Source organism: Triticum dicoccoides, chromosome 1A, assembly GCF_002162155.2.
Source record: "Triticum dicoccoides isolate Atlit2015 ecotype Zavitan chromosome 1A, WEW_v2.0, whole genome shotgun sequence".
Taxonomy (NCBI): Eukaryota; Viridiplantae; Streptophyta; class Magnoliopsida; order Poales; family Poaceae; genus Triticum; species Triticum dicoccoides.
In genome coordinates this window covers 472,929,111-472,952,399 of record NC_041380.1, presented here as the reverse complement: position 1 = coordinate 472,952,399, position 23,289 = coordinate 472,929,111, and the positions used below count along the sequence as shown (strand labels likewise).

General features: G+C 46.3%; 2 protein-coding genes across 2 annotated transcripts in view; one reads left to right on the top strand and one right to left on the bottom strand.

Annotated features, from left to right (window-relative positions):
- The window catches only part of LOC119353795 (protein PLASTID TRANSCRIPTIONALLY ACTIVE 14-like), a 45,561-nt gene extending 35,150 nt beyond the window's left edge, over positions 1-10,411 (bottom strand). Inside the window, exons 1-2 of the mRNA XM_037620479.1 lie at positions 10,381-10,411; positions 9,160-9,248 (exon numbers count right to left, since the gene is read on the bottom strand). Of these exons, the coding sequence (XP_037476376.1) occupies positions 9,160-9,248; positions 10,381-10,411 (120 nt within the window). The remainder of the gene's footprint in view (positions 1-9,159; positions 9,249-10,380) is intronic.
- Positions 10,412-19,686: 9,275 nt separating this feature from the next.
- On the top strand, positions 19,687-21,649 carry LOC119280085 (NAC domain-containing protein 48-like). The gene is made up of 3 exons (XM_037561070.1): positions 19,687-20,055; positions 20,164-20,438; positions 20,863-21,649. The coding sequence occupies exons 1-3, from the start codon at positions 19,860-19,862 to the stop codon at positions 21,271-21,273; spliced, it is 882 nt and encodes a 293-aa protein (XP_037416967.1). The 5' UTR covers positions 19,687-19,859; the 3' UTR covers positions 21,274-21,649.
- Positions 21,650-23,289: the final 1,640 nt, after the last annotated feature.

The following is a 23,289-nucleotide window of genomic DNA, read 5'->3' as shown; positions in this document are numbered from 1 at the left end:
GGGAGGACGGGGCGCGGCACGGCGACGGGGACGACGGGGACGGGGACGGCGACGGACGGCGACGGGGGCGGCGACGAGGGGCGGCGGCAATGGAGCAGAGCAGAAAGAAGCAGGAAGAGATGAGAAACTGACAATTTTTTGAAGTGTTTTCTTATATAGAACCCACCTTTAGTACCGGTTGGAGCCACTAACCGACACTAAAGGTCTGTTTTGGCCAGGCGAAGCGGCGGGAACCTCACCCCATTTAGTACCGGGTCGTGGCGCCAACCGGTACTAAAGGCCTCCCCCTTTAGTACCGGTTGGAGCCACGACCCGGTACTAAAGGGTGTGCGCTGCTAGGCGAGGGGCGCAAAAGTTTAGTCCCACCTCGCTAGCTGAGGGGCACTCGCACCTGCTTATAAGCCCCGCTGTCGTTGCTGTCTCGAGCTCCTCTCTTAAGCAGGCCTTCTGGGCCTACCGCTGCTGCGATGCCCTGTTGGGCCTATTGGGCTAGCGGGCCTGCATCCTGGCCCAACTAGAATTTGGGTTTCTAGTCGTATGCAGGCCGCTATGGCCGAGTAGGTGGGCTTTTTTCTTATTTTTTTGCTTTATTTATTTTTGTTTTATTTATTTTTGAGTTGTTTTTTGTTGTATTTAGAGTTTCTTCGTGAATATTTTTGCTTTAGGTACAAAAAATTACAAACTTTCTGTTAGTACCGGTAGTTTACAACTTTGAATAGTTTAAATTTTGAATTATTTGAAATTTGTGTAAATCACTAGTTTGTGAATAACTTAACTTTGAAAATAGATTTTTCAGTGATTCTTTTTTCTTATGTTTAGTATTAGTGTGTTTTTTCATTATATTCAATTTGGTAATGCTTAGGTTATTTAAAAAATGAAATGCCTTTGTAACGGATGAGTTTTCGTCCGAAACCCTGATACTTCGAAAGAGATTGTCCATTTTGTACACGAAGTGCATCCAGTTTTTGCGGTAACCCTCTCTACTTTTTTGCACATGCTATGTGGGTGAAATTATGATACCATACCAACTTTCAACCTTTTTCGAGTTCATTTGAAATGCTTTTCAATTTTAGGGTCATTTAGCTGAAAAAATCAGTAAATGCATGAAAGAATTTGCTTGCACATAAAATTTCTTCGCGTTTCAAATGCCAAAACACATAACTAGCTACCCTAACTATTATAGAAGGTGTGAAACACAGAAGAAAGTGATGATAGTGAAGCCGATCACATCCCAGATCTTTGGGTGTGAAACTTTTTCTTCGCGTGTGTCCCTTTGCGCCGTAGCCATGGAAAATCTTCATCATTTAACTGGATGCTCGGGTCAATATTCACTGTGAATGGAGCAATTTCATCAAACTTTTCATAATCTCCTGACATGTCTGTCCTGTCATCCACTCCCATGATGTTTCTCTTCCCAGAAAGAACTATGTGCCGCTTTGGCTCATCGTACGATGCATTCACTTCCTTATCTTTTCTTTTTCTCGGCTTGGTAGACATGTCCTTCACATAGAAAACCTGTGCCACATCATTGGCTAGGATGAATGGTTCGTCTGCATACGCAAGATTGTTGAGATCCATTGTTGTCATTCCGTACTGCGGGTCTTCCGTTACCCCGCCTCGTGTCATATTGACCCATTTGCACCGAAACAAAGGGACCTTCAAACCACGTCGATAGTCAAGTTCTCATATGTCATGTATATAACCATAATATGTTTCCTTTCCCGTCTTGGTTTCTGCATCAAAGCTAACAGATCGTGGATGTCGCCTAGAGGGGGGGGGGTGAATAGGCGTTTTAAAATAATTGCGGTTTAGGCTTGAACAAATGCGGAATAAACCTAGCGGTTAATTTGTCAAGCACGAAACCTAAAACAACTAGGCTCACCTATGTGCACCAACAAATTATGCTAAGCAAGATAAGCAACTATGTGATAGCAAGATATATGACAAGAAACAATATGTCTATCACAAAGTAAAGTGCATAAGTAAAGGGCTCGGGTAAGAGATAACCGAGGCATGCGGAGACGATGATGTATCCCGAAGTTCACACCCTTGCGGATGCTAATCTCCGTTTGGAGCGGTGTGGAGGCACAATGCTCCCCAAGAAGCCACTAGGGCCGCCATAATCTCCTCACGCCCTCGCACAATGCAAGATGCCGTGATTCCACTAAGGGACCCTTGAGGGCGGTCACCGAACCCGTACAAATGGCAACCCTTGGGGGCGGTCACTGAACCCGTACACTTTGGCAACCCTTGGGGGCGGTCACTGGTACCCGTCAAATTGGTCGGGGCGATCTCCACAACCTAATTGGAGACCCCAATGCTTGCCCGGAGCTTTACACCACAATGATTGAGCTCCGAACACCACCAACCGTCTAGGGAGCCCAAGCACCCAAGAGGAACAAGCTCAAGGGTACCAAGCACCCAAGAGTAATAAGCTTCTCAACTTGTAACTTCCACGTATCACCATGGAGAACTCAAACCGATGCACCAAATGCAATGGCAAGGGCACACGGAGTGCCCAAGTCCTTCTCTCTCAAATCCCACCGAAGCAACTAATGCTAGGGAGGAAAATGAGAGGAAGAACAAGAAAGAGAACACCAAGAACTCCAAGATCTAGAACCAAGGGGTTCCCCTCACATAGAGGAGAAAGTGATTGGTGGAAATGTGGATCTAGATCTCCTCTCTCTTTTCCCTCAAAAACTAGCAAGAATCCATGAAGGGATTGAGAGTTAGCAAGCTCGAAGAAGGTCAACAATGGGGGAAGAACACGAGCTCAAAGGATAAGGTTGAATGGGGAAGAAGACCCCCTTTTATAGGACCTCCCAAATCCAACCGTTATGTGCTCAGTCCATGCACGAGCGGTACTACCGCTCAGGGGAGTGGTACTATCGCCCGGGAGGTAGAACACGAAGAGCGGAGCAAAACAGAGTGTGTGGCGGAGCCGTATGAGCAGCACTACCGCTGGAGCCAGCGGTACTACCGCTTGAGGCGATAAGTGGTACTGGGACCGCGCACAATGCCTACCACGAGCACGGGGAGAAGGAACAGAGAGGAGGACCATTGAGCGGCACTAGGAGTGGTGGTAGCCGCGGTACTACCGCACATGAGCGGTACTACCGCTTCTATTGCCGCTCCTATTGCCGTTGAACTCGACACGAGAAAACCACGTCTCGAGTCGAGGCGGTACCAGCGTGGAACCGGAGCCGTACTACCGCTTATGGCCATGGGCGGTACTACCACTGTGGGACAGCGGTACTACCGCTTGTGGCGATAAGCGGTACTACCACTCCGGCCCAGCGGTACTACAGCTGGCGCCATCCTTATGCCACTTCCACGAAAACAAGTAAACTCCACGGAAAACCAGAACTGCTATAACTTCTGCATATGAGCTCTGAATTGAGCAAACTCAAGCTTGTTGGATACAAGACGACGAGTAGCATCAAAACAGGGGATGTATGCCAACAATTAGAGGAGTGAAACCTTCAACCGAGAAGAACCGGCAAAACCTCCAACATCGAAAACATCATAGAAGATGCATGTGAACTCCGTTTTCGATGAACTCGAGCTTGTCATCAAGATGACCATAAGTTCTAAGACTCACAAAGAGAACCAAACAAGAACCAAGAAAGATGATGCAAGGATGCAATGGTTTGAGCTCTCTATGAATGATACGATCAAGCTACTCATCGAGAGCCCCCCTTGATAGTACGGCAATCGATCCTATAACCCGGTCTCCCAACTACCATCATGAGACCGGTAAAATAGAAAACCTATCAAGGGAAAACCTTTGCCTTGCACATGGTCCACTTGAGCTAGATGATGACGATCTTGACTTCCTCAAGTTGGACCACCTTTCTTGATTGTGTTGGCTCGATAAAGACTAGTTGATTTCTCCCCCATACTCCACTATGGGTGAGCCACTCTTCCGCACATCTTCACATGTCCATTGTCACCATAACGGACGGAAAGCTTCAAGCATTTGATCTCTTCATGATGCTCCACTTGAACTTGCACACCGCAACCTTTCTTGATTGTGTTGACTTGATGAAGACTAGTTGATTGCTCCCCCATACTCCACTATGGGTGAGCCACTCTTCCACACATCTTCACAAGTCCATTGTCACCATAAAGGACGGCAAGCTTCAAGCATTTGATCTCTTCGTGATGCTTCACTTGAACTTGCACATCGCAACCTAACCTCATAAAGAACCCTCATGCAGACCATGGGTTAGTACACAAAGCGTAATTGACAATGCTTACCATACCATGGGATCACTTGATCCCTCTCGGTACATCTTCTATGCTTTGTGGGTTGATCAACTTGATTCACTCTTTGACTTAGTCTTGATCAACCTCTCACAAGACCAATCTTTAGGTAATTCCTTGAATAGCACCTTGGTCGGCACAAACTCTCCTTGAAACCAACACATGTACTCCAAGAAAAGCCTATGGACAAAACCTTCAAATATAACTCAAGGCAACCATTAGTCCATAGAGATTGTCATCAATTACCAAAACCAAACATGGGAGCACCGCATGTTCTTTCAAAAGCGGACACCACTGTTTTGGTTGGTGCTCTTCTTATCTTGGGCGATCGTGTAAAATGTATTACCATTTATCTCGTACCCTTTGAAAGTCATTATATTCGAAGATGGTAACTGGGACAACAAGTACAGATCATCTTCAATAGAGGCGTCATTCATGGTACGTGTCTGCAACCAGCTGGCGAAACTCCTGGTTTGTTCACGTGTAATCCAGTCATCAGACCGCTCTGGGTGTTTGGAGCGTAGCAAATTCTTGTGTTCATCCATATATGGAGCCACCAAGGCGGAATTCTGTAGAACTGTGTAGTGTGCTTCAGTGAGAGAATGTCCGTCCATACGTATTATTTGTTCCCCTCCTAGCGTGCCTTTTACATCCAGTCTGCCCTTATACCGTGATTCAGGAACACCAATCGGCTTAAGGTCAGGAATAAAGTCAATACAAAACTCAATGACCTCCTCATTTTCATGGCCCTTGGAGATGCTTCCTTCTGGCCTAGCACGGTTATGAACATATTTGTTTAAGACTCCCATGATCCTCTCAAAGGGGAACATATTGTGTAGAAATACAGGACCCAAAATGTTAATCTCTTCACATAAGTGAACTAGGACGTGCGTCATGATGTTGAAGAAGGATGGTGGGAACATCAACTCGAAACTGACAAGACATTGCACCAAATCATTCTCTAACCTTGGTATGATTTCTGGATCGATTACCTTCTGAGATATTGCATTGAGGAATGCACATAGCTTCACAATGGCTAATCGAACATTTTCCGGTAGAAGCCCCCTCAATGCAACCGAAAGCAGTTGCGTCATAATCACGTGGCATTCATGAGACTTTCGGTTCTGAAACTTTTTCTCTGCCATGTTTATTATTCCCTTTATATTTGACGAGAAGCCAGACGGTACCTTAATACTGAGCAGGCATTCAAAGAAGATTTCCTTCTCTTCTTTGGTAAGAGTGTAGCTTGCATGACCCTGATGTATGCCGTCTTTTCCATGCATACGTTGCTGGTCCTCCCGTGCCTCAGGTGTATCTTTTGTCTTTCCATACACGCCCAAGAAGCCAAGCAGGGTCACACAAAGATTCTTCGTCACGTGCATCACGTCGATTGCGGAGCGGACCTCTAGGTCTTTCCAATAGGGCAGGTCCCAAAATATAGATTTCTTCTTCCACATGGGTGCGCGTCTGTCAGCGTCATTCGGAACAGGTTGTCCACCAGGACCCTTTCCAAAGACCACCTTCAAATCCTTGACCATATCATGGACATCAGCACCAGTACGGTGGCGAGGCTTCGTCCGGTGATCCGCCTCACCTTTGAAATGCTTGCCTTTCTTTCTTATGGGATGCCTGCTCGGAAGAAATCTACGACGTCCCAGGTACACATTCTTCTTACAATTAGCCAAATATATACTGTTGGTATCGTCCAAACAGTGCGTGCATGCGCGGTATCCCTTGTTTGTCTGTCCTGAAAGGTTACTGAGAGCAGGCCAATCATTGATGGTCACGAACAGCAACGCCTTTAGGTCAAATTCTTCCCCCATGTGCTCATCCCACGCACGTACACCTGTTCCATTCCACAGTTGTAAGAGTTCTTCAACTAATGGCCTTAGGTACACATCAATGTCGTTGATGGGTTGCTTAGGGCCTTGGATGAGCACTGGCATCATAATGAACTTCCGCTTCATGCACAACCAAGGAGGAAGGTTATACAAACATAGAGTCATAGGCCAGGTGCTATGGTTGCTGCTCTGCTCCCCAAAAGGATTAATGCCATCTGCGCTTAGACCAAACCATACGTTCCTTGCATCATCTGCAAACTCCTTCCCGTACTTTCTTTCGATTTTTCTCCACTGCGACCCATCAGCGGGTACTCTCAACTTTCCGTCTTTCTTACGGTCTTCTCTATGCCATCACATCGCCTTGGCATGCTCTTTGTTTTGGAACAAATATTTCAACCGTGGTATTATAGGAGCATACCACATCACCTTGGCAGGAATCTTCTTCCTGGGGCGCTCGCCCTCGACATCACCAGGGTCATCGCAGCTGATCTTATAGCGCAATGCACCGCATACTGGGCAAGCGTTCAAATCCTCGTACTCACCGCAGTAGAGGATGCAATCATTAGGGCATGCATGTATCTTCTGCACCTCTAACCCTAGAGGGCAGACAACCTTCTTTGCTTCGTACGTTCTCTCGGGCAATTCGTTGTCCTTTGGAAGCATATTCTTTATCATTACCAGCAACTTTTCAAATCCCTTGTCAGATACACCATTCTCGGCCTTCCATTGTAGCAATTCCAGTGTGGTGCCCAGCTTTTTCTTGTCACCTACGCAATTCGGGTACAAGAATTTTTTATGATCCTCTAACATGCGCTGCAACTTCTTCTTCTCCAAATCACTTGTGCAGTTTCTCTTTGCATCGGCAATGGCCCGACCTAGATCATCAACGGGCTCATCCGATGCCTCTTCTTCAGCTTCTTCCCACATTGCCGGCTCAGCTTCTTCCCGCATTACCGGCTCAGCTTCTTCCCTCATTGTTGTATCATCGTATTCAGGGAACCCATGGCCAGGATAGATGTCGTCGTCCTCTTCTTCTTCATTGTCTTCCATCATAACCCCTCTTTCTCCATGCTTGGTCCAAACATTATAGTGGGGCATGAAACCGGACTCAAACAGGTGGACGTGAATGTTTCTTGACGCAGAGTAATTGTGACCATTCTTACAGCCAGCACATGGACAAGGCATAAAACCATCCGCCCACTTGTTTGCCTCAGCCGCAAGCAAAAAAGTACGCACGCCATTAATGAACTCGGGAGAGCATCGGTCATCGCACATCCATTGCCGGCTCATCTTCAATACACAACACCGAAAACACCAAATTAATACAATACATAAAGTTTATACATAAAGATCATACAACACTTAAATGCAACAAACAAATAACTCTCTAGCTAAAGAATTTAAATGCAAAAACAAATGCGATCAAGATCGCAACTAAGGTAACAATTGATCCAACAACATAATGATACCAAGCCTCACTATGAATGGCATATTTTCTAATCTTTCTAATTTTCAAGCATATTTTCTCCATCTTAATCTTGTGATCATCGACGACATCGGCAACATGCAACTCCAATTCCATCTTCTCCCCCTCAATTCTTTTCAATTTTTCCTTCAAATCCTCGTTTTCTCTTTCAACTAAATTTAACCTCTCGACAATAGGGTCGGTTGGAATTTCCAGTTCAACTACCTCCTACATACAAATATCTATGTCAACTTGATGGGCATAATTTGTCATAAACACGAAATGCAATGAATAGTTTTAAAAGAGAATATACCACATCCGAATCATAACCCGGACGAGGGCCGACGGGGACGGATATCAAAACCATGGCACTATGTATAACAAACAACGTATGGGCAAGATAATTATACGAGTAACTATATATCCAAATCACACAAACATCAATTTTTTATATAAAACTTCATGAACAAGAGGCTCACCACAAGGTGGTGCCGGCGACGGACGTTGCGAGCGATCGACGGTGGTTACGACGGAGATTTAGAAGGTACTAAGTAAACCACACCTATATATGCAAACTAAGTTTTATTTTTGACCTCAGATTGCATATAAATCAAATACTAGCACATATATATAATTCCTCCCAAATTACTAAACTCAAAAATCAATCACTATATAAAACATTGCACGAGCTAATCTAGCAATGAGAGATGAAAGGACAAAGTTGCTAACCTTTGTGATCATTTGAATGGATGGGGGCCTTCAAATCTTGACAAATTTTGGGCAAAATGTGTGATGAGCTTGAGAGGAAGAGGGAAAAGAACAGAGAGGAGAGGGGAAAGGGGAAGAACAGAGCGAGCTCGGGTGGACGAAGGGTCTATGTAGGACGACCTTTAGTACCGGTTCGTGTTACGACCCGGTACTAAAGGTGCTGGAGGGGCCCCGGACTGACAACATCCTGCCACCACTCACTTTAGTACCGGTTCGTGGCACGAACCGGTGCTAAAGGTTCGCCACGAATCGGTACTAATGAGAGCGGCCGGCTAGCCGTTGGAACCGGCACTAATGTGCACACATTAGTGCCGGCTCAAAATCAAACCGGCACTAATGTGCTTCACGTTTGACCCTTTTTTCTACTAGTGATTGATATTGATAACTGAAGCTTTCTCGCAAAAAAAAAAAGATTACTGAAGCTCTGACACTTAGATGAACGGAAAAAACATGATTCCTCAACTATTGATATTGATTTCATTCCCTCTGCCAATTTAATAGTAAGCATGATATTCACAGGCATATAGTTAGAATGTGCAGTAAAATTGCTATGGAGTCTCAATTAATGTTGTAGCAATTTACACCATAAAAACTATGGAAACGAAGAACAAGCATACCACCACAACTTCAACACATCGAACCAGACTCTTTCCATGGTGTTTCACATAACCAAACAAACAAAATTATTTGATGCAAGGACCCCACAAGTGGTTAACAAAGTGATGAATATAGCAGAGTTGCCCATGAAATACACAAAAAAACATGGGGGAAACAATAGTTTGGTTTCTGTTTTCACAACATGGCAACTCATCCATTCACCTCGGGATTTGTTGACTCGATAATCTCGAATATAGGATGCCCTAGTGCGATAATGCCAGGAAAGAACATCCAAGGATGTTTTCCAGTTAGAAAGAATTCCTTATTTAACATTATTTTAAATTTTGTTTCCCTATTTAACACTGGAAAAATGTTTCTTCTCTATCTAACACCAACTTTAAATTTTGTTCCCAATGTAACACTTTCGTCCATTTTTTGACCTAACGGTGTTGAATGGAATGTGAAAGGACAAGTTTACCCTTGGTTCTGGCTGCAAAAACTCCTCGAAGCAGGGTGGTGGGGATGGCTCAAAATAGCGTACGTGGTTTGTGTCCCATTTGTACACATTCAATCACCAAGTTGTAGTTGTACGTACGTGGTTCGTGTCCTAGGCGCTGCTATATATACATATACTTTGTAAGACCGTGGATTGAAGCAATAAAGTAAAATCACCACTCAGGATACGTACGTGTGACAATCAGCCGAAGTCTCCTACGCGTGTGTGCGTTTGAGTATACAGCCAAAGGTTGTTGTGTACGTACATGTTTATTTTCTATTTTTTGCTGTACGTACGTCGGTACGTGCTTGGAGATCACTAGATCAGCGAGCTGAGGCCAACTTTGCATTCTAGTGCATCGGGCTTCGTAAGGTGAGTCTCGACGTAAAGTATATCGTCGGGTTGAGCCGACTTGGGACAGAAACCAAGACAATCAACGTTGCTTCACTTAGTCGTCGTTCGACAGTGTCGCCGTAAAGTACTTGATGGCGGGTCTGGCCCAACAACGACCAAGGCGCAGTGGACGGGAGCGGATGAGTGTTGAGCGAGCCCGTGATCGAGTGTTGGTTTTAGAATGCCGGATCGATTCACCTAAGCAGTACGTGCATTGCTAGCTCAAAAACACATGCAGCTTGATTAACTTTTCCTTAGAAGAATGTGCTCATCTCTAGCCGCGTATGTACGAATGTACTTGAGCGTTGAATCTTGCTTGTGCTAGCTTGGCGAATAGAACGAACATGTCAAAGAAAATGGTTGAATAGATGTTCAAGGGCAGAATTGTCATTCCATGTGCCATTTAACATTGTTTGCACAAAAAATGGATGAAAGTGTTATATTGGGAATAAAATTTAAAAGTTGTGTTAGATAGGGAAGAATTATTTTTTCAATGTCAAATAGGAAATAAAGTTTTTGGACAGTATTAAACAAGGAATTCTCTCTTCCAGTTATACTCAGCATGAGCTCCAATGGAATCTCCATTATCACCTGGTGGACAAAAATGAGTTAGTATATCAGTCAAGAAAACTCTACATCATTATGCAATTCAACTTAATCTATCATTCAAACAACAACAACATGCACCACACATCATTCTTTCTGACCAGTCAACGTGTGGCATCCAGGTGACATATTTTATTTGGTTAAGATATCACTTTAAAATGTAAAATAAATCAATAATAAAGATCATTAAGGGATGATAGTTATTACTTGCAATCTGGACCATTGTCACTGCCTCATTAAACTGAATGACCGAATATATGATCAAGTTGGCAGTATACAAGGTTAAACTAACATATGCATGTGGTTACATCTGATCAACCTTGTGCATGTTTATTATCGGAAAAACCGGAACCACACGATGAGAGCTGGCATTTCGGAGAAGTACCACTGCCCGTTATAATGTCCAGGCCCCACATGCCACCGAAACATTGCATATTAATTTTGAAGCGCGCGTGATTTCCAGAAAGATGAAGGGGGTTTCGCAAAAGTGTTGGGGCGACAACGCGGCCAACGATGCGCCATTTGTCCTCTCATGAATGGGTGTGGACTAAATCATCCCGCGCAGTATAAGTTTAAGGATGGACTGATCACCTCTTATAAGTTTTTGAACTAAACCATCACATACATTGCAAGTTTGTGACTTTCTAGTGCTCTTACCGTTATATATATCAAATAAAAAGCACGATCGATTTGATTCTCTTTGAAAGGTACGGGTGCGGGCTACAGTGCTCCGCAAGCCTCGGCAGGCGGAAAGCGAGCACCGTGTTTGTCGATGCTGCTGCCAAAAAGCGGCGCTTTTTGACTAGTTTAGTGGACCGTAATGCCGGGAAGCCTAATCTCGTCTCGTGTCCCGCTGATTGGTCTCGTCCCGTGCGCTCGTTGGAGCTTAGCCACGGGATGGATAGACATGATAGGCACGATGATGCTTGATGCATATCCCTGTCGTGGTGTGTGCGCGCGTACATACGTACGGGTACGGCATCTGCGTAGCGTGGCCGATGCATATCTTCATGGGCGTGTGCGGACGTACGCGGCTGCCCAGAAAGGAAGAATATTTTTTGTTTGAAACAAGAGAGGAAGAATATTGTTGTTACCTGGACCACCAACAACTTCGTACTACGTGGTTTCACCTCCGTGAATTATTTGCCAATTTTGCCGATTTATTGTGCGGATTCTACGGAATGTCTCTGCACACGACCTTTTAGGCACAACCTGCACACGACACTATGATCCCGCGACTCATTTTTCAAGTGGCAACTTGATCCACGGTGGTTAACTAGCGTCGGCCAAGTACCGTGAAAAAACGTCGGGTGCCCATCACTACTCTTTATTGTGTAGGCATACGTTAGACTAGGGATGGCAATGGGTACCCATTACCCGCGTACCCTGTGGGTAAAAACCATATTAGGGTAAGGGTATGGGACAAAAAATTACCCATGGGTACTTAAATGGGAAAATATCATACCCATCGGGTAGAGAGGGTACGGGTATGGGATCGTATAACCCATGCCCGCGTAACCGTGTACCCATCTAAAATGTTGACATGTGGGTTTCCGTTAATATCCCAATGTATTCATTTCCCCTCCTAATCACGCTAGGTAAAAACTCTAATGTGTATTCAAATGATCTTTATAATTTATCATGATTTCCTGAACTTAAAGTGCATGCATATGTGTTGTGATTTATGACTATGTGTTGTTGTTTAACATTTTTATATTTCACTTTATAGGCAAGTACTTTTGTTTATGAGAATATGTTGTTGTACATTGTTGTTTAAGATTTATTTCTATTAATAATTTATGATTATATGTTACTTTTTACAACTATTTTCTACTCAATTGATGTGTTGTAAACGCGGGTATTTTTACCCGCGGGTACCCATATACCCTGTCGGGTGATGGGTATGGGAAAAAACTGTACCCTTGACGGGTATGGGTATGGGTGATGGGTAAACTCACGACGGACGGGTAAGGGTATGGGGTAGCTCCACCCGTACCCATACCCTGCGGGTGCCATCCCTACGTTAGACCATCTATCGTCGGAGTTGGCAAATCTGGCTCCTATACGCCCGCAGACGTGTCCGCAGACAGTGCCCGTCGGCCCCTCATATGTTATACCCGACATTCACATATATCAAATACGGACTCTCAAATTCATGCAAAATCCATACACATCGATTATACACATCAATATCGCACGTAAATAATAAATATTGGTTTTGAAAATACAAACGTCTTGTTACATAAAATTTGTATAAATGCACAACTTAAACAGTAGTCTTTACGCATGTGCTCTTCCCCATCCTGACCATTTCACCAACGACATCTGTGGCGGTACCAAATGCAAGTATTCTCAGAGCAGCCGTGCACTTCTGCTTACCAAAGAAAGAAAGTTGGCTGCAGCAATTCCTCTTGAGCTTGAAGTAGTCATCATGTCTGTCCATGCCCTCCACAATGCGCAAGAACAATGGTTTCCGCCTGCGGAAACAGCGATGAAACCATGGATCATCCGGGAAAATTGTTCCGAGCAAATTAGTCCTTCTGCAATAGCCGTGCTCCGGACACCCTATCTCGATTGATCACTTTTCTCCCTTTGATTGAGCCCTTGAAGTTGAGAATATGCTCTACTAGCGGGTCCATTTCCTCTTGCATGCTCATGGGCATGATCATGTCCACTTCTTCGTCCGAATCCGAGGAATCGAAGAACTTTTCTTGAATCATTTGATCAAACTCCATCGGTCCGTACTCCTCTCGGACGAAGCATCGGAATTCATCGTTTTTTCTAAAAAAATCTGGCCAGACAATGTATTGAACGCATAGAGCGTAAGGCGGAGCCAGAGAGTTGTCGGACGTACCACGGTGGGGTCCAGGCTGGCAAAGACGTCCCCAGCGGCGAGGATGGGAGAGAGGACTGCTCTGCCGGAGGTGCCATCGCAGAGGCTAGGAACAGCTGCGGGGCGACGAGACGGACGTTAAGGAGGAGCGAGAAGAGAGGAGAGCAAATGAATCTGGTAGGTCGATTTGATGGATTTGGTGCAATTTGCGATGAGGTCGGGTTGTCAGATCCGACGTGATGGACGCGTCCGGGCGCCCCCATACCCACCCCATATTTAGGCTGGATGAGGGGTGCCAATCCGTTTGAGGTGTTCGTCTGGATTAAAATTTTGTGGCCGGTCAGTAACAAGGCGGCTCGTCCAGACGTATAAGGCATGTCTGGGCGTCTGGTTGGAGATGTTCTTACAGTTTAACTTGTCACGCGCGCGAGTGACAACATAACTTACGGTAGGACCGAGTCCTGCATATCTAAAAGTTGTATAAAGCCCATAGTAAACCACTAAGATATAGTGGTTGAAAATTTTAAGCATATGTATTTGGTAGTACAATTAAATATACAATAATAAAATAAATCGGGCTGTGATTCAGTACATGATCTTTCTTTCGCCTCTCGAGAGCTAAGTAGGCAACACCCCCCCTCTATGGATTCATCTCCTCACTGCATGCCGTTTTAAGGGCCGGTGATGAGGAAGAAAATCCAGTTGCCTCAGCTTCAGCGATTAAGTAGGTTAGTGTTTCAGTCCTCACACGGACGATGTTTAGGCAGATGACGACACTTCTTCTTTGAGTAATTCTTTGGGCTCTAATTCTTCTCAAGTTCATTCCTTGCGATGGATTAATGGAGCTCCTATCAGTTCCTTCAGGCGGCGAGGTTAGAATTTTTCATCGTGCGTACACGATGGCAAGATTTGGTGTCAGGTTCTTTTTATTGTTTCAAGGGTTTAACTACGATAACCGTGGCTCCGACGCTCTGGTCCTTGAGGACACATGCACAAAGACTTCTTAACCTTTTTTTTACGGGTGACAAAGACTTCTTAGCTATTCTCGAAAAGGTCAGGCATTGCTCCGGTGTGGAAGCAGTGACAAGGACGCATTGGCGGCTCGTACTGGTGACGGTAGTGGTCGTTTGGTGGCCCAGGACCTTGACTTAAATTTTATTATTTTTAAACTAGACATGATTTTTACGAAAATATTAACGCCCACACGTGTGGTGTGTAGCATTCCGCCCACACGCGTCATATGTCGTTGAATCATTTTGCACGATTCTTGAAGCACTTTACGTTCCACGTCATCCCACAGCCTCGTCCGGGCCTGGGCAAACTGTCCCGCACGTCCGGGCCTCGACAAACTATGCCGCGCGTCCTCACTCCCGTTCTTCTTTCCCCACTCTGCCTCACCTTCTTCCCCACCTACCCGCACATCACACACAATATGGCCCGGGCGACGGCGGACGGCAGGCCCAAGCGGAGGCGGGCGGAGGCCTCGAGCAGAGGCGGGTGGAGGTCCCAGGCGGTGGCGGGCGTGGGCCCCGAGCGGAGGCGGACGGAGGCCTCGGGCGGCGGCGAGCGGAGGTCCCGAGTGGTGGCGGCGGATGCCCTAAGCGGTGGCGAATAGGAGGTGGATCCGGCCGACGGCGATGCAAGGCGCAGCGAAGGAGGAAGGGCGCACTCGCTGTGCGATGGAGGAGCAGCGACGGGATTAGGCTGCGGCTTGGAGGAGCCACGACGGAGGAGCCATGACGGGGAGGAACCGCTGCAGGGAGAGGAATGGCAGCGGCGGCGACGGTGAAGAGGAGTTGCTGCAGGGGAGTGCCCGTGCGCAGCGGGGAAGGAGCTGCAGGGAGAGGAATGGCGACGACGACGACGGTGAAGAGGAGCTGCCGCGGGAGGAGTGCGTGTGCGCGATGGGTTGAGCGGCAGCGGGGGAGGAGCTGCCCATCGAGCTTGAGATGGACCGCAAGAGGAGGAGGCCCGGTAGTGAGTTCTCCTCGGCAGCGCCATGGACGCGTCTGGCGAGGCAGGTGGTGGCGGGGAGGCCGCGACAGCGGTGAGCAATAAGTCCCGCCACACAATGCTGGAGGAGCCTCGCCTCCGTCGATTTCCTTCCTCCGCGTCCATTCTACGACGACGTTCGTCCTCATCGTGGATCCCGTCACCGGCGTCACGTCTGGCCACCCCATGGAGGAGGAGGTCGTGGCCATGCCTGTTCTCGCCGGTGAGTCGCTGGTCCATTCGCTCGAATAGCAGAATTCATGTATATGACTAGTCCACATGATGGCAATTTTTGTATAGGATCTTATGGCAATTTACATGAGCTGAAATAGATTATACTGAATGTTTTTGCCATGGCAAATTTGTTTTTCTCATCAATCCAATGTTCAAATTAACATAACCATGGCAATTTTTCTGTAGCATCACATAGTAAATTCATACATTGTTGAATAGATGCTACAGAATGTGTTTGCCATGGCAAATTCCATGTATCATGTACAAATTTTTCCCACAATTTGTTTGGTCACATGGAAAATGTAGGATTGCTCTTTATTTGAACACACGACATTCTCGTAAAACATGGCAAATTCTGAAATTTTATACAACATGTCAAACATACTTCAAGTAACATGGCAAACTGAATGTTGGATCAATAGTTGCCATGGCAGTTTTCGTTATGAGTAGTTCTGATGGGGTAGAATTGCTATGAGTTGTTGCCATGGCAAATTTCTGGAGTAATTGTGATGGCAAAATTATATAGTAGTTGCCATGGCCGAATTTGCTATGAATAATTGCCATGGGACAGAGTTGCTATGAGCTTCTGCCATGTCAAAATTTTGGAGTATTTTCCATGGCAAAAATATGTGTTTTGTGTGATCTGTCATTTCATACCGATGTTAATGTGTCTACAATTCCACTTCTTATCAATTTGCCATGCTTCTAAATAAATACATGGCAACTATCCTACTGTTTGGCGCTGAAAATTGCCATGTGTTCTGATATGCCATACGATACGGCAGTTAATGCATTTACATTTGCCCTTTCATCATTTTGCCATTCTACTGAATAAATAGATGGCAACTTGCCCTATGTGTGGAACTGTAAAAACTTGCATTGTTTGCCATGTTTTTCAAACCACAAAACATCCTTTTTCAAATTTCTGAGTAAATACATGGCAAATCCCTCTCTATAAAAGCCTGAAATTTGTCATGTTTCATGTTTGTTATGCCTGTTAACAGGTACCAAGCAATTGGTATGCTACTATACCAAATGCTTGGCAACTTCATCAGATCCATAATCCATCAATTGCCATGGCTGAACTTTTTTTTGCCATGTTTGCCATCTTCATGCCAACCACAACCCATCATCCTGTAATGATACTAAATATAGACATGGCAACTCCCCCATGTTCAATCAGCCTAATTTTGCCCTGTTCGTTTCATGGTAGATGGCAAATCACCCATATGTATGTACATTTTCCTACTTAACAATTTGGCATGCTACTTACTAACTACATGGCAATTTCAATGTTACTATCGTGGCAAATTTAACTCATATAATATGGCAAATCTATCTTTTTTTTCATGTACCACAACATTATTACTCCATGTGCCATGGCATTTTGACTTTGCACTTGCCATGGAAATTTGTTTTTGATCATTTTGTTTGTGTTATTTTCACATACACGACAATTTTATTACGCAAAAGATGGCATTTTCGTTGAAACTAACATTGCAAAATGAAACATGCATTTTCCATGGCAACATTTGATCAATTTTTTATTACTTCACATTCTTGGCAAATTTCATGTAAAATTTGATTAAAAAAACACGGCAATTTTTGATACAATTCTGCCATGGCAAGTTTCTCGTTCATATTTGATTCCAACTTTTTGTGTTTTTTTACACGAGCTAAATTCATCATACAAAACACGGCAATTCTTGATACGAATCTGCCATGGCAATTTTTCTTGTTCATACTTGATTTTGAACTTTGTAAACGGGGCCACAACAATTCTTCTTTTTTACAACATGGCAATTTCTTTTTGAATGGGACCATGGCAATTTTTTAGTGCATGCATCATGGGAATTATAGTTTATGGGTCATGGCATTTTTTAGTCTATGCCTCATACAAATTTTCTATTTTTGAAAGCGACCATGGCAAATTTTCTTTCATGCCAGTTCGTGGAGCATGGCAATTTTTCATCCTTCTTTGCAACATGGCAAATTTTCTTTTTGAATGGGACCATGGCAAACTTAGTGTATGTATCATGGCAAATGTAGTTTACGGGGCATGGCAAATTTTCTTTCTTTTTTGCAACATGGCAAATTTTCTTTTTTCAATGGGACCATGGCAATCTCAGTGCATCTTTCATGGCAACGGTAGCTCATGTAGCATGTCAAATTTTCTTCCTTCTTTTACAACCTTGCAAATTTTGTTTTCGAACAGGACCATGGCAAACTTAGTGTGTGTATCATGGCAAATGCAATTTTTGGAGCATGGCAATTTCCAATTTTAAGGACCATGGTAAATTTTCTTTCCTTTTTTTGCAACATGGCAAATTTTCTTCTTTGAAGGGACCATGGCAAATTTAACGGGACCATGGCAACATTAGATTTACTCATGTTTCAAAAATAGATACCATCGCAATTTTATTTGCCCCATGGCAAATTAAGTTCAAGCATGGCAAATGTAGTTTAAGGATCGTGGCAATATTCTTTTCCTTTAGCAACACGGCAAAAGCTACTTTTCATTTGACCATGGTAATGTAGCTCCTCCCCCGGCCTAGACGTCGACTAAGATGCCTACCAGGAGGTCGTCCTCCGTGATGACGACCATGAATATTTTGTTTTGTTTTTTGAAAACATGGCATTTATTTGAATTTTTATGTGATGGCAAGTCGATATGCACCCCCGCTGCAAAACTTGTCATTTTTTAGCTTGGGAAACAACAATATTTTCCATGGAAAATTCATACAATTTGCCATCATAAAGCAGTAGATATGTCATGGCAAATTTTCAACCAATTTTTTACCTTGGGTATATTCAATATGCAGGTTTTGATTTGGCATTGTTTACTACTTAGACCATGGTAATTCCAGTACTTTTAGACCATATAATTTTCATAATCAGATCGATAACAGCAATTTTAATAGAAATCATTCGTATACAGCAACTCTATCAAACTTGTTGCGCCATGGCATGACACATAGGATATATGTACATATATCATTTTGTACAATACTTTTCCATATACACTTTGCAAACTTGTTGCCATGGCAAAAAAATTCCGACATATGTCAAATTTTTTTGTTGGCACCTATGTACTATACGGCAACTGTATTGTTTTAAATTTTTATAAACACATGTTCTTGGTGCTGTTTTTTGGCTTGTTTTAGTGAAGCAATAGGTAACTGCGCTGCACGTGCTTATTTCGTTGCTGGGCTGGCTAGTTCAGTGTCATGTCGGGCCAACAGGAAATCATTCGGTCTGGGATTGATCCCGCACGGAACGTGTACGTTGACATAGGGTGTGTGGTAGGGTGCTTCTTCTGCCACAGATGTGGGCGGTTCTACTGTTCGCCCACACATGCCACGTGTAGACTGTCTCCTGCTCATACCACACACGATGTGTGGGCGGGTGTTGCTCCCATCACACGGGTGAGCGTTATCGGCGTCCAATTTTTATTATGCTTACTGTGCTTTGTACTTCCATGAAATCTTTCCTATACAATTCTTTATAATAGGGCCGAGTCTTTCTCACAGAAAAGTACAATAATGAAGTGCCTAGAAGAAGTGTTGTGGTGGCAACCGTTTTTATGTTCGCGGCAGGCATTCTAACGTGAGTCACGCACTCTTCGCTCCATGGGGTGGCAGTAAAACGTGGACGAGCGTAGAGCATGTACGCGCCTCAGCCCTTGGGGCCCCGAAGAGACGACCGCACACGACCTATACAACCGTATACAACAATACTGCAGTTACGTTACGTTAGGGTCCCAAAAAACAAAAAACAAAAACCTAAACTAGTCATACGCTCCAACTGACACCCATGGAGATCCGTACCTTTCTGGGTTTTTTTTTTGCATGGTGTACCTTTCCGTTTTGGCAGCCCCTCCACCACGTGTCGCGCCGGCAACGGCCGCACGTTCCGTCGTGGGGCTCGCAGACTAACCCGAAACGGAACACCTGTCCACGTGATCGAGCCGCCGTTGCACCGGGAACGGGCCCCGCACTGCCGCCTCGCCGCTCCTGGCCGCGCCCCGGCCGCGCGCGCGCGTGCGCGTCCAAGCGCCCTGGCGTAAGCAGTGACAAAAGCCGCGCCCCCACCGTCGGATGCCCTCCACGTCTCGCCGCGAACGGCATCCCCTCGGCGCGCCCGCGCGCGGGGTCTATATATGGCGCGCGTGCCGCACTGCGCATGCTTTCATGCTCTCCCCGCCCCTTCCAGGACCAGAAAGAAGCCCCACGATCGTCCGGTCCAGCTACTAGTTCCGCGACGCGATCGTCCGGTTTATTTATCTGTATCTGGTTAATCGCAGCAGTTTGGAGCTGTCAGATTCGAGTAGCTAGCTTAGCATCTCGAGCGAGAAGAAGGATCGAGGAGATGAGCGGCGGCGGCGGAGGAGCGGCGGCGACGCAGGGGCAGCAGGATCTGCAGCTGCCGCCGGGGTTCCGGTTCCACCCGACGGACGAGGAGCTGGTGATGCACTACCTCTGCCGGCGCTGCGCCGGCCTGCCCATCTCCGTGCCCATCATCGCCGAGGTCGACCTCTACAAGTTCGACCCATGGCAGCTCCCAAGTACGTCCTCCATGCCCCGGCGCAGCATGCATGCATGCATGCCTAGGTAGCTCACGCGGCGGGATGATCTAATCGTTTTTGCGTCTGCGTGTGTGTGCGTGCGTGCAGGAATGGCGCTGTACGGCGAGAAGGAGTGGTACTTCTTCTCCCCGCGCGACCGCAAGTACCCGAACGGGTCGCGGCCGAACCGGTCGGCCGGCACGGGCTACTGGAAGGCCACCGGCGCCGACAAGCCGGTGGGCACGCCCAAGCCGCTGGCCATCAAGAAGGCGCTCGTCTTCTACGCCGGCAAGGCCCCCAAGGGCGACAAGACCAACTGGATCATGCACGAGTACCGCCTCGCCGACGTCGACCGCTCCGCCCGCAAGAAGAACAGCCTCAGGGTACGCCCCATCCTACCCTCTGACCTGCGCACAGTAGGTGGTCCGAACTGTGCGAGAATCATCTTCAATCAATCCCACTTAACTTTGTCCTCTTTGGCATCATCTCGAACGATTAGATAAGGAGTCGGTTATCGTCACGTATCGATCGTACGTGGAAGATAAGTGGGGCTTAGTTAATTGTTTACGATCCTTGCCACGGGCAGCTCTCTCGCCGGTGTGAACGGTGGAGATGCCGGCGTGCGTCATCTCTTCCGCCCGCCAATTATCTCCCGCGCTTTGTGCGCCGCGATAGCGACTCGTTTCCAACCAGTGTCGCCTTCCGATTAGTTTATGATTATGATGATGGATTTATATTGGAATGTTCATGTTAGAGAGATGATTTTGGTTCTGAACATGTCGATCGATCTTTTTGTGGTGGCTGCAGTTGGATGACTGGGTGCTGTGCCGGATCTACAACAAGAAAGGCGCCTCGGAGAGGCCGGGCGCCGGTGACCGGACGGCGAGCGCGAGCCCCGGGCACGCGGCCGTCGGCTCGCCGCCGGAGCAGAAGCCGGCCCTGCTGCCGCCGTACGCGCCGCAGCCGTTCTCGGACCTGGCGGCGTACTACGAGGTGAGGCCGTCGGACTCGATGCCGCGGGCGCACGCCGACTCGAGCTGCTCGGAGCACGTGCTGACGGCGTCGTGCGAGCGGCCGGAAGTGCAGAGCCAGCCCAGGATCTCCGAGTGGGAGCGCACGTTCGCCTCCGCCACCCCGGGCGTCAACCCGGCGGCCGGGCTCCCCGCCGGCGACCCGCTCCTCCAGGACATCCTCATGTACTGGGGCAAGCCGTTCTGAGGCTCCGGCTCCGTTGCTGTACGTGTGGTTTGGGTGGGGCTTGGGAGGGAATCGATCGGGGTGACTCGGGCGAGCCGCCGGCCGGAATCTATCGGCAGGAGACACTCGTGGCCGTTGGATGGAAGGTATCAATAGTGCACAAGGAGTTACGGACGGCGGCGATGAGACGCGGGAGCCCCGGTGTGTTCGAGGAGGGACGCGGAGAGTACTGTACTTGGTCTTGGTGTATACGGATTTGAACTAAGCTGTGTATATGCGATTGATTTGGAAATGGGTTTTTTTGTTTACATTGCTTTTTTATACCTTTGTCTTGTTTGGGAGATGTGCATGGTATCGGTACCATTGGAACGGGAATAGGTATACTTATTTATTTTCCCGTGCGATCTTTTCCGCAAATACGCAAAAGATTTGCGCATCTTTTTAGACTAGTCATAGTGGAAAGTAATTTAGAGTACTATTCCTCCGTTTCTAAATATAAGTCTTTCTAGAGATTTTAACAAGTGACTACACACGAAGCAAAACGAGGGAATCTATACTTTAAAATATGTTTACATACATCCGTATGTTGTAGTCCATTTAAGATATCTAAAAAGACTTACATTTATGAATGAAGGAAGTATATGTTACTACCTCCACAGTGGCTAGTAACATATGTGTTCTGTCATTAAGGATGGCAATTTTATCCATGGACATGGATACCCGCGGATATTCGACCCGAATGGATAGAGTTTGGGTACATTTGTATGGACTCGGCTCCCCTGACGTACTGCAGGGCGCAGTTGGGTCACTGACAGGTGGGCCAACTTGCTTTCGGGCCCACCTGTCAGTGGCCCAACTGCGCCCTGCAGTACGTCAGAGGAGCCTCGTCCCATTTGTATGCCCATGGGCAGCATCCGAACCCGAGCCGATTACTCTTGGATAGGGCGTGGACATAATTATGTATGTGTGGATATACCCGAACCCGATCCGATGGTATGACATGTGAGGCAAAATTCATGATGATCCCCACTATCCCATCTAATGATTTTTTTATTTATAAAAAATGAGAAGTAAATTGCACAGTCCCTCCCGATTCCCACCGTAACTTTACTCCACCACCTCTTCTCATTCTTCAATCTCCTCGTTAAACGACCTGTCATTAAGCTTCATCTTCCTCGCCTTGACTTATCCTCCCGCTGCTCTAGATGCAGTCGCCAGCGCCACTAGCCTTTACCTCTACATATGGTGTAGGCGTGCAGCACTTCAGCATCCAACGCCACTGTCCAGTGGAGCCCAACTCCATATCCCCTCGACCCCCCGTCTTGGATTCTTGCACGGGTACGGCGGCGAGCCGGCGCAAGTCTCTGAACTGGGATGCAGAGCACAGCGATGCGCAGCAGCGCGACGCACGAGTACCGCTCCGCGCCGGACTAGGAGCATGGCAGCACGTGAGTGTAGGGAGACGGGCGCATACCAAGAAGTGAATCATGACCTTGCTAAGAAGGTGATGAACACACCGAATAGTCGACATTCAGGGTAAGTTTTGCTGTTTCCTGAATCCTCTCATGTATGTGTGGTGTTCCTGTACGTGGGTGTCCAACATGAGCATGTAGCAACTGGAGCAGTAGTAATTTTTCTATGTGTGGTGGTCCTACTCGTTCCCAAAATCACCGAATCCTCTGAGAGTCTCAGGGTAAGTTTTTCTGTGTGGTGTTCCTGCTTGTTCCCTGAATCCGCATGTATGTCTGCAAATTATTTGTTTCAATTTACAGTAGTAAATGGAGCAGTAGTAATATTTTTGTTCTATGAATCATTCTCATGCATGTCTACAAATTAAGTATTTCTTGTAGTTTACTGTACCAATTAGAAGAGATTTATAGAGTTAGGTAGTTTTCGTTGGTTACCGAATGAGCATTTTTCAGATTTGGAACATGGCGTGATCTGTAGCTATGCATGTTAATTAGCAATTAGGTTTTACCACGTCAGTGTATTTCAATCTAGAGAGCTACGAATCATTAAGATTCATTAGAATCTGAC